Consider the following 11654-nt stretch of genomic DNA (forward strand, 5'->3'; position numbering starts at 1 on the left):
TTTATCATTTCTCTTAACAAATCTAGTGATTTGATCAAATTCCAGAGTTGGTTCCGTGAAATGACAATGAGTGACGCGACTAGAAGAACATAGGATGTAAAAGCGAGCGAAGTGAGCATCAGACTGGAGTCATACCCCGACCTGGACAGGGTAGATTAGACCATTTCATTTTTAGATTTCACCATTTCATTTTATTCCATTTGTGTTTTTTTTTTAATAATATAGGGCCTGTCTGTTTTGATGTTAGGTTACATTAATTTGATTTTCAAGAGACTGGTGCGTTACCTTTTCATAGGAATGGGGGAGTGAGCCAGGGGACAGAGGACATCAGCCTCCCTCCCCCTTCCCTTCTCACCCACTTTTACCCGCGTCATGAAACTAAATTCTTACCAAATTATGTCTAAGTCATACCAAATACACCTAATAAAAACCAAAGAAAATACTTTTTGTCATTTCACGGAACCAACTCTGGCATTTGGTCAAATCACTAGATTTGTTTCGAGAAATGATAAAACCATGTTGTTATTTTAACATCCTCCGAGACTTGATTATATCACTGTTTTTATCATAACCCTGCGATATATACATCCTTTGCGCCCTGCGCTGCAACCCAGGTTCTATACTGCTTATATCTGTAGATGTATATTGTTATCATCGTAAGGCCGGCAACGCTCTGTCATTCCTCTGGTCTTGCAAAAGAGTTATGGACGGCAGTGCTAATAGTATTTATTAACCCATACTAGACTTTGTCCTTCAAATCCTTAATAAAAATAATCATTATTGATCGTAGACCTCTTTTTTTCCAATGGTCGGCGATCTTGTGCCTGTTTCATGAAGTTCTGAACGAGTTTTAATTATGTTGCCTCATATGTTGTGGATTTAATAATATAAAAATACACTCACCAAAAATTAAAAAGGACTCGTTTTAATTTCACGCCCACAATATGTAAATATGGACCTGTGTTGTTTTCGTAATATTCCACAAACGTTTCATACATTTTTATTTGAGTTCGTTTATTGGCGATCGTTCCACGTTATGTGGGTCAGGGCATGTTGATTTCTTTTTAATTAATGTTTCCTATAACAACAAATTTAAAACTATATAAGACTAACAAACAGATTACATTTTCACAACCATATTTTACCACGTGTCCTGTTTTTGATTACTTCATTTACATGTTAGTCGTAGTGTTTTTAATATTTATTATTTACAAAAAATAATACAAAACCTATTTTTTTATTGGACTGTCGAACAATCTTTGAGTGATATAATATTTCCCAAATAAAAAATCATAGACGCAACTATGGCTGACTAAAAATTTCATTTAAATTGCATATACTTATAAAAACGATACTATGAGCGAATGGGAACATATTATAGCCTCAAATAGATACTTTAATTAATTTAAGTTTTTGAAAGTTTACACATACCTTAACTAGTTGTATACATACAAAAAAACACCGCCTATTTGAAATTATATCATTTCCATATTAATATTTTTTTAAGATAAGTTATATATGTAGTAGTTAGTGTGAAGAAATGAAAATAAAGTATTTATAAGTATTTGTAAGTTTGTATTTCTTATTTTAAACATGTTGCCACTTTATCATACTTCTCGATTCTTAGTTAAATCAACACGTGATTTCCAATTAAATATTCAATTGCTTAGATTAAAGATTGGTCTGAAGCGAGAAGACCAGTGCACTGATATGTAAACGTTGTTTTCAACAAACTAACACCGATTTTGTAGTAACCAATAAAACATTGTCATTATTGTTACATCTGCATTTGTAATCATATTCACCATGCTCCCGCGTAATCCAAAATTGCAACACAATTATTATTGGAAACTTCTTGTCTAGTAGTGTACATACAAGTAGTAAAGTGTGTTTGTTTGTTTGTTGAAGCAAGTCGCCAGATACAACATACTAACTGTGGATAACAGGACTCCATTGCAAATTTACTTTGTATTCAAACTTATAGTTGTTGTGTATGTATGTCGCCGTATAACAATAATGCTTATGCTCTCATACTTGCATTGTCCTCTGTTATGTTTAAGATTGTAAAGGAACGTGTTCATATTTAGTTGCCTATTCACATTCAAGTAAACGTAAAGTTCAGAATCATACAAGTACTATTTGATTCTTTGATCAAATACTTATCATAATCAACAAAAAAATTGGATTTCAATCGATATTTATTTTTTGATGTTGCATAACTGTCTTATTTTGAAAACAGCTTATAGTGAATATGATTTGTAATTTCATGATAATGTTAAATAAACGTTAGCTTAGAGCTAGTTGTCAAAGACATCATACTCATTGTAGTGTGAGTGAAAGAGAAAGAAGCATTATATCATCTCTAGTGCACGTGCGATCGTGATACAGTCAGTCGAAAAGAATATAAATACAACGTAATAAGAGGCGGAACTGCAGAAACGTGCAGAAATTAAACATAAGTTTGAAATAGAAGTAATTACAGTATGGCGATTGGCCATAGTAAATCAGTCACCCTTACTAGCTACCAATAACCCTGTATATTAGTGTATCGATTCGAAACTGCGAAAACAAAATTGTCTCAAACTGGTAGAAAATTTCTAGAGAGTTGTGAAGGAACCCACTCAACCAGATGTTGAGAGGTTGCTCCTCGAAGATGGAAGTTAGAAGCACCAATCGGTTTTCATTAATAATTAAAACATTCTTATCACACATTATAAAATAGAAGAAGAGTTGCGAATGACTTCTTATTTATGTTAAAAATTATTAGTAATCATAGAGTTAATTTTAATGTACCTCAAAAATCTCTTAGACATAGCCCTCCATTTGGTGTTCTTAGCAATTATAGGCAAAACTCATTATGGTGCGCGCGTGTAGAACAGTGAATGATGTTAGTAGATTAATAAATATTGACTTATTTGCTACAAGCATTTCCAGGCTTCTTTATTGTCATGAATTTGAGCCGAAATCAATGATATTTAAAAGTATAGATAGGATACCTAGACAACATTCGGTGTTTGTAAATGATACACAAACACACACATGAATAATTTAACTTTGCAATAGCGCACTACATTACGATTACACGTCAAAGAAGGATAGTAAATGCAATTATGGCAAGCGAAAAAGAGATAAGTCTAATTTGCTAATTGCTTCGTATTTGAGTAACAAAAACACAGAATAATTCAACAGATATCATTTTTTACCGTACACCGTGATTTATGCCTAAGATACGATTCATTCATGATTTCATGTAGTAAAAGTTATAAAGTAGTAAAACTACATTGAAATGAGGTAGATAAAGTGTTATTAATTTTATAAAAAAAATAATTTAATATTGATTATAATATATAGCCATATTGATGATGTAAATTATTTTTACATAAAATAATAAAAAACATACAGACATATCAAAACAAAACCGAAATGTATTAACAATAAGAGTTAAATTTTTACAATTTTACTAAAGACGGCTCCCAAAAAGTTTTAAGTTTACAATTATTATTTCTTGTTTATTATATTACTTATGAATGTCTTTTTGTTCAGGGTTTATTACAATAAGATAATGGGAGAAAAAGAAAATGATCCATTGATTCTTCTGCAGTTAGCAAGTAAAATAGCGAAAGAGCAGTTTTACTGAAAAAACTCCTACGTAAGCAAATAGCACTTCGTTTTTTACTATTGTACCGTACACATTTTCTGAATTGTTACTCTTTTGGAACTGAGGTATCGATAGGACTCTTCCTTAAAACCTTAATAATATCACCAAGCAAAGTTCCTTACCGATTCTCTTCTGGTGCTGCAATGGAATCAATGTAAATGAAATGTACAAAATAAGGCCCCATACAAGATGGACTGACGATCTGGTCAATATCGCCGTACCATATACGTTGGATGAGGGCAGCACAGAACCGATCGTCGTGGCGATCTTTGGGGAAGACCTTTGTCCAGCAGTGGAAGTCTTCCAGCTGATGATGATGGTAATTAACAAAACTAAACTTATCGAAGTTATATAGAATTTTTGTCTCGGGTTTATAAGGCCAGCAATCTCTTCACTGCATTTAGGACATATCGGTTACAAAAATTAAATATTTTATTATTTATACATCAGAGTTACAGCTATAATACTAGAAAGTTTCATCAGATTAAGTCTCGCAGCTTTAGCCTGAAAATGTAACAATCATCCATAAATCTTTCTTTCTTAAAACTTTTGCATTTATAATAATTATTAGTATGATTCATTTGAATTCGTTTGTTTTGATTTTTATTGAACGTGCCAGCTTCCATCATACATTTTTTTATTAAAAATTCTCCAGCCATATTTTGATCGCAAAGAAGAAACAAACAAACACACATATCGCATTTACAATAGGAAATAAAAATAGTGTATACATTATTGATTACATAGAGTAGGATTTGTAGGTCATCCCATGGGAACTCTAAATTTTTTCCTCTATTCTTAATATTATTAGGATTTCTTGCGAACGAACAGAAAACCTCGCATCTTCGGGATAATAGTAGCCTATGTGTTAATACAGGGTATCTGTTACCTTCATACTAAGTTATATTGAAATCGGTCCATCCGTTTCAGCGTGAATAAGGAACTAAAAAAGAAAAACACACAAACTTTCACATTTCTAATATGAGTAAGATATGATAAAGAGACTTCACTTATTAAACCTTTTTATGCTAGAGTTGGAAATTCGTGATATTTCTCCGAACATTGGAAGACTCTTGAGGCAGGTTAGTAATTTTATCGCAGCCCTTCTCCGAGTTTCGACTTCTTTAGTATTTTCCCTTTTACCTATGACAAGGAATCGTGGCAGTTTTATGTTGCTATTTTTATTCGCCAGGTTATTATCGTAATAAAATATGTATTATGGTTGATATAGATAATATGGTAATGATGTGATCGTATATGATATAAATTTAGCTGACCCAGACGTTGTTATGTACCTACATAATAAATAAAATATTTTTTTTATAAATTTGTCACATATATTTCATACCATCCAGTATTATTTCGTAAAATATGCTTCCTGCTGTTACAATGAAATTGTTTCACAGCAGGACTGTGAAACCGTGCATCAATAAATTCGCTCATAGAAAATATGTCCATACAAAACATGTATTGGAAAAAAAAAAAAATAGAATTTGTTTAACTTTAATACTTTATTTACTCAAAATGTAACTAGATGGCGCCACAGGCCATTTAAAATCGCGCTAACGTTGTTTTTTGTAATATTCATATAGGTTAAGCTTCCTGATGCCACCTTAAGTGTTCTTACTAGTGTCAAATAAAAGTGTATAAGTTAGTGTGAGTGTTTAATTAAACAAATGGTCCTTCGAGCCGGATAACTGTGAGTAAAGTGCTAAAAGTATTGTGATTATTAAAAGAACATAGAAAATTTCAGTGTTAAAAAGACTTAGCCGATTTCGTGAGTAAAAAGAACTTAGAATATTTCGTGTCAAAAATAACTTAGAAAATTTCGTTTTAGAAAAGACTTAGAAAATTTGCGAGTAAAAAAGACTTAGAAAAATTTCATCAACTTTTAACTTAGTTTCTGGAAGTGATTTTGGACTTGTATTATTTTTCAAAACTGAACTTTTACTTTTATGGTGATAAAAACTTTAACAATTCATTAGTAGTTCTGAATATCATTAATTTTGCTTTCTATCTGCAATCATTTTGTGAACTTTATATACCATGGCGGATAAAAAGATCAAACTAAATATCACACAGATGATTCAGAACTTAACTAAAATTGAAAAATTACTCACAAATTCTAAAAAATGCGCTACTGATAAACGAACAAGAGGTTTTTTGGATTCACGGATGGAGATTTTACAAGATTATTGGTCTAGTTATTCCAAGTCTTTTGAGACTCTTTCTGTATCGATAGATGCTGAAACGTTACAAACAGACTACAATCTTGTCTTAGAGGAAAACTTTGAACGCACTGAAGAATATTACCTGGAGCTAATAACATGGCTTAAAGATAAATTGTATGAGCTAAAAGAGGAGAAATATGAAGGTTTAAACTCTGAGACTTCGTTGGAAGTTTCAAAGATGAGACCAAAACTTCCACCAATCTCCATACCACAATTTTCTGGCGATTACAGTCAGTGGATGAGTTTTAGAGATTTGTTTCGCTCTCTAATACATAATGATGATCGTTTGACTAAAATTGAGAAACATCATTATCTGAAGTCAAGTTTATCTGGAGAAGCTGAACAACTACTAAAACATTACTCACTAACGGAAGCTAACTATGATGACGCCTGGAAAAAATTAAATGAGAGATATGAAAATAAGAGAATGATAGTCAACAATATCCTCAGTCGTTTCTTAAGTCAAAAGGCATTGACAACTGAATCTGCAAAGGGTATAAAAGATCTTCTAGACACCTCTAGCCAATGTCTCACTTCCTTAACAAATTTGAAGGTCGATTCCTGGAATTCTATAGTCGTGCACATCCTTGTCTCAAAGTTGGACATTGAATCTCACAAGCTTTGGGAACAATCATTAGAAAATTCCACAAGCATTCCTACCTATGAGGACCTTATAAGTTTTCTAGAGAAACGTTTCCGAACTATGGAAATGGTCAACATTTCACAACCTCCACAACGACATACTCCAAAAACTGTTCAACAATCACCGAGAGCAACAACTGCCAAAAGTTTTGCTACTGAAGTTGAAAACACTTGTACTTTTTGCTCACAGAACCACTATATTTGCCACTGCAAAGGTTTTGCCTCACTCCCCGTTCCTGAACGTCAAGATTTTGTTAAGAAAAACAACATATGCTTTAACTGCCTCGTGAAAGGTCACTCAGTAGTCAACTGTAGACAAAGCACAGTCTGCAAAAAGTGTGGTCGTCGTCATCATACGTTAATTCACTTCACCTCTCCTAAGGATGACAACGCTGGTAATACTGCTAAAGAGAGAGATAGCCCAAAAGGAAATAGCACTGCTGGACCCAAGACTTCTTGCAACGTCAGTGTGAACCTGAAAGCTGAAACAAATGATGATCTGGTTATTTTAGCTACTGCTGTAGTTTATGTAGATTCAAAGAACAGTGGTACTTACGCATTGAGAGCTCTTGTTGATCAGGGTTCACAGGGTTCTTTCATTTCCGAAGGAGCTGCGCAGTTGTTAAAGCTTAATCGTATTCCAGTTAATGGCAAAATCTCTGGAATATCTAATTCATCGGTGGTAACTACAAAGTCCATGGTCTCACTTACAGTCCACTCCACAAAAGATAATGCATCCACTTTCAAAGTCAATGCATATGTTTTAAGAAAACTCACATCATTGTTGCCTTCACGAGAATTTCCACAAGATACCTGGCCTTTATCTATGCAGTTGGATCTGGCTGATCCAAACTTTCACAAGCCAGGGTCTATTGATATCTTGCTCGGTGCTGACGTGCATGCTTACATACTTCTGGAAGGCTTACACAAGTCAAATTCTCTTATTGCACTCAACTCTCGCCTTGGTTGGTTAATATCAGGCAGAGTTTCACAAACTGATTCAGTAGCGTATGAACACAATATGGTCGTTATGCAAACGAAGGTTGAGACAGATCAGTTACTCAGACGATTCTGGGAGATAGAAGAGAATTTACCACACAAGAAACCAATGACCGATTTAGAAATACAATGTGAAGAACACTTCAAAAACACTCACACTCGCAATGACGTCGGTCGTTACATAGTACGCTTACCATTCAAAGAAGATCCACCCACAAACCTTGGTGATGCTAAACCTCTTGCTATCAGCCGCTTACAACAGATGGAGAAACGTTTTACACGCAAGCCTGAATTCAAGGAAGAATATCACACATTTTTGAAGCAGTATGAATCACAAGGTCATATGATGATGGTACCTGAAAAGGAAACAGAAACACAGAAAGTATATTACTTACCTCATCACGCTGTTCTTAGGTCGACGAGTCTAAGCACGAAGCTACGTGTAGTTTTCGACGGAAGTGCTGCACCTGAAAAAGGAAAATCATTAAACGATGAACTTCTAATTGGTTGTTCTCTTCAACAAGATATTAGAGATTTAATAACTAGATGGAGACAACACAAAATTTGCTTAGTTGCAGATATTCGTCAGATGTATCGTCGGATTCTCGTAAATAATGATGACGTTGACTACCAGAGAATCGTATGGCGAGAATCTCCAACACAACCTATAAAAGAATATAGACTACTTACCGTTACGTATGGTACATCTTGTGCTCCATTTTTAGCCATTCGTACACTTCATCAACTGGCTGAAGATGAAAAGAATGATTTCCCCACTGAAGCTGAAATCCTGAAAAACGACGTATACATGGATGATTTGATGACGGGCGCATCCACAGTAGGAGACGTTGTGAAGTTACAAAAGGGCCTGACGGAGCTGTTGGCTCGTGGCGGATTCCCTTTACATAAGTGGTCATCAAACAGTAAAGTGGTGCTATCACAAATCCCAAATGTTGACAAAGACTCTGAAAGTGCCATAAATATTAAAGTTGAAGATACGATCAAAACATTAGGTATTACTTGGAACTCTGACGCAGATAATTTTGAACTTAATGTAAATTTAAATTATTGTTCTACTAATTCAATTACCAAAAGATATGTATTGTCAACAATTGCAAAATCTTTCGATCCACTAGGTTGGCTAACACCTGCAATTATCATACTTAAAATATTCATGCAAAAGCTGTGGTTAGCTGGCTTAGACTGGGATGAAGAATTACCTACTGATCTTAAAGTAGAATGGAATACTTACCTCGATCGTTTCACGCATACCGAAAACATTCAGTTCCCACGATGGTTTGGAGTTTCAGATGACACCACTAAGCGGGAGCTGCATGGATTTAGCGATGCTTCGTGTACTGCTTATGCTGCAGTAGTGTACCTTAGAGTTTTAGGGAATGAGGGTGAAGTAAAAGTTTACCTTGTTATTGCAAAATCTAAAGTTGCCCCAGTAAAACAAATTTCTGTTCCACGTCTTGAACTCTGTGGTGCAGTGCTATTGGCAAAATTGATCCAACATGTTAAAACTATTTTAAATATACCCGACGATGATGTATTCACCTGGACGGACTCTACCATCGTTTTGGCATGGCTGCGTAAGACACCAAACACATGGACTACATTTGTTGCGAATCGTACATCAGAAATTTTGACTCTCACTAATAGTAATCAATGGCACCATGTTTGTTCTGCGAACAATCCCGCTGATTTAGCATCGCGTGGAACCTTCCCAAATGATCTGCAGCAGTCAAATCTATGGTGGAGTGGTCCTCAATTTTTACATGACACGGATGGATTTGAACTTTCCCCCGTTGATATTCCCTCGACAGATTTAGAAATGAAAGCTACTACCAAAATATTGTGTAATGTTAATTTTATCGAAAAGGATGATGCAATTTCTTATCTAAAACGATTCTCAACACTGTCAAAATTAATTCGGGTTAAACCTAGTCGCCCTTTTCTAACAAGTGGAGTAGACTTTTGTGGACCTTTTACAATGAAACTGTATCCTGGTAGATGCAAAAGAACCTGTAAATCTTATGTTTGTTTATTTGTGTGTACCGTAACAAAAGCCATTCATCTAGAGTTGGTAACGGACCTTACTTCTGCTGCTTTTATTGCTTCATTTCGGCGTTTTACTGCTCGACGTGGTCACTGTAAAGAGATTTGGAGTGATCATGGAACGAACTTTGTAGGCGCGTCCCGTGAACTTGATCTGGCGTTCAAGGATTCACAATCTCTGACGGTTACTGAAGTTTCTGAACTTGTCACGTTGCTATCTGCGCGGTTGATAGAAATAACAACAACGTGGCAATTTTTAAAACTATATTTAAATTATATTTAATAAAGATTTTAAGAGGTCGAGGGTAAAGCCGAGGCCATAATTTGCTCGCAGAGTCTCGGTCCCAGAAATACCGTACACCCCTTCGGTTCCCAATCTCCTGACACGTGTGACTTCACTATGTTGTCCGGATCCAGGTTCAAAACTGTGGCATACGAAGTAGGACAGGTATTGAAGTCCAACAGTGTTCCTGTAATGATTGCCAAGATTATCACACAGCTATAACTTTTGTACTGTTGGAAAACCTACGCGGAGCTTAAGGCAATCCAGAGGCTACGTCTAGCTAGCACAAGGGAAGAAAATCGTGGTGGCATATATAAATTAAAATCAGCAATGGTTACGTAGCTAGAAAAAGCAATATATCAAAATAATCTATTTAAAGAACCAAGCATTAATCAAAACATATTCTAATATTATTGAAAAAAACATAAACTAATATTTAAATCATATTGCTAAAGCTAACAAACTAAATTATACTAATAATCTGAGAAGTATTTATTACAACAGCAATAATAACAGCTAACGGAAATTTCCTATATTGAAAAAAACATAAACTAATATTTAAATCATATTGCTAAAGCTAACAAACTAAATTATACTAATAATCTGAGAAGTATTTATTACAACAGCAATAATAACAGCTAACGGAAATTTCCTAACTCGCCATGACACTCTTAGCTTTAAAAAACAAGCAGAATATTAATTAAAATACAATAAACTATAATGTATAACTATTTGCACAACTTACCCTAGATGGGAACACTGACTTTATTTATTTAATAGTTTGTTAAGTAGTATGTTAACCTAATAACGTGTAAAAAATATAAGAAAGTTGTAGTTATTCAAGTATTATAATGGCACGAGAACAATGTAGTTGGTTCGCGCAGCCAAGGAACGTGCGCTCTCCTTTGAGACTAGAAATTCTGTCCCCACCGCCGACTGCCGAGTCTAACACGTCGCGGGTGGAGGACGGTGCGGGGCACGCATCGCGATGATACGTATGATGGATTTAGAGATCCGTAGACAATATTAAGGCTATTATTAATTATTCTTAGTTTTATTATATGTGTTTATATTTGATTATATTGAGTTTTATAAAACTACGTTACAGTACCCCCTCCCTTAGAAGAGGATTTTGCCTGAATCAAAATCCGACTATCAATGTCGTGGTTGGCTGCCCACTATTTTAAGATCTTTTATATGCCACATACCTAATTCACGTCCATCCATATCTTCTAATATATAAACTAAAGGGGAACGCTTAGTTTTAATTTTACATACTTTTTACTAAAATGAGCATCTTTATCGCTCTGAAAATAGCAACGTTTCCAAACAATGTCACCCTCATTAAATTCAAATTCTCTGCGACGTAAATTATATCTCTGTGTGTTTTTAATATGAGCGTTCCTCAGCGCGGATTGAACTTTCCCAAATATTATAGACAAATGACCCAGATTTTCAGCATAAGCGTCTCTTGGAAGGAAAATTATGTTATTAGAATCATCCGTATCCAAATAATGTGAACCGCATGTAACCAACTCTCTACCATGTACCAAAAATGCAGGAGTGAAACCAGTTGTTTCGTTTACGGAATTATTCATAGCAAATTGAATTTGTGGTAGGTTTAGATCCCATGATCGATGGTCATCATTAATAAAGGTTGAGACTGCTGTAATTACAGTTTTATTATATCTTTCGACTGTGTTCATCTGCGGAGTATATTTAGGTGTAAAATGTAAATTGGGTATTTTATATCTTTTAAATAGTCTATCTAACTCTTTAC

At 34.6% G+C, this 11654-nt stretch overlaps 1 protein-coding gene and 1 long non-coding RNA gene across 2 annotated transcripts; one reads left to right on the forward strand and one right to left on the reverse strand.

Moving 5' to 3' along the window:
• The first annotated feature begins 5704 nt into the window (after nt 1-5704).
• On the forward strand, nt 5705-9564 carry LOC126977342 (uncharacterized). Its single transcript, XM_050826111.1, has 2 exons — nt 5705-9469; nt 9547-9564. The coding sequence occupies exons 1-2, from the start codon at nt 5705-5707 to the stop codon at nt 9562-9564; spliced, it is 3783 nt and encodes a 1260-aa protein (XP_050682068.1).
• A 277-nt stretch (nt 9565-9841) lies between these two features.
• LOC126977162 (uncharacterized) lies at nt 9842-11137 on the reverse strand. Its single transcript, XR_007732156.1, has 2 exons — nt 10620-11137; nt 9842-10061 (listed from the first exon to the last, which is right to left on the reverse strand). It is a non-coding gene; the product is annotated as an uncharacterized LOC126977162 (long non-coding RNA).
• Nucleotides 11138-11654: the final 517 nt, after the last annotated feature.

Source organism: Leptidea sinapis, chromosome 44 (assembly GCF_905404315.1).
Source record: "Leptidea sinapis chromosome 44, ilLepSina1.1, whole genome shotgun sequence".
NCBI classification, from domain to species: domain Eukaryota; kingdom Metazoa; phylum Arthropoda; class Insecta; order Lepidoptera; family Pieridae; genus Leptidea; species Leptidea sinapis.

Coding starts and splice junctions, on each gene's coding strand:
- LOC126977342 (XM_050826111.1), top strand. CDS start 5,705: ATGGCGGATAAAAAGATCAAACTAAATATCACACAGATGATTCAGAAC.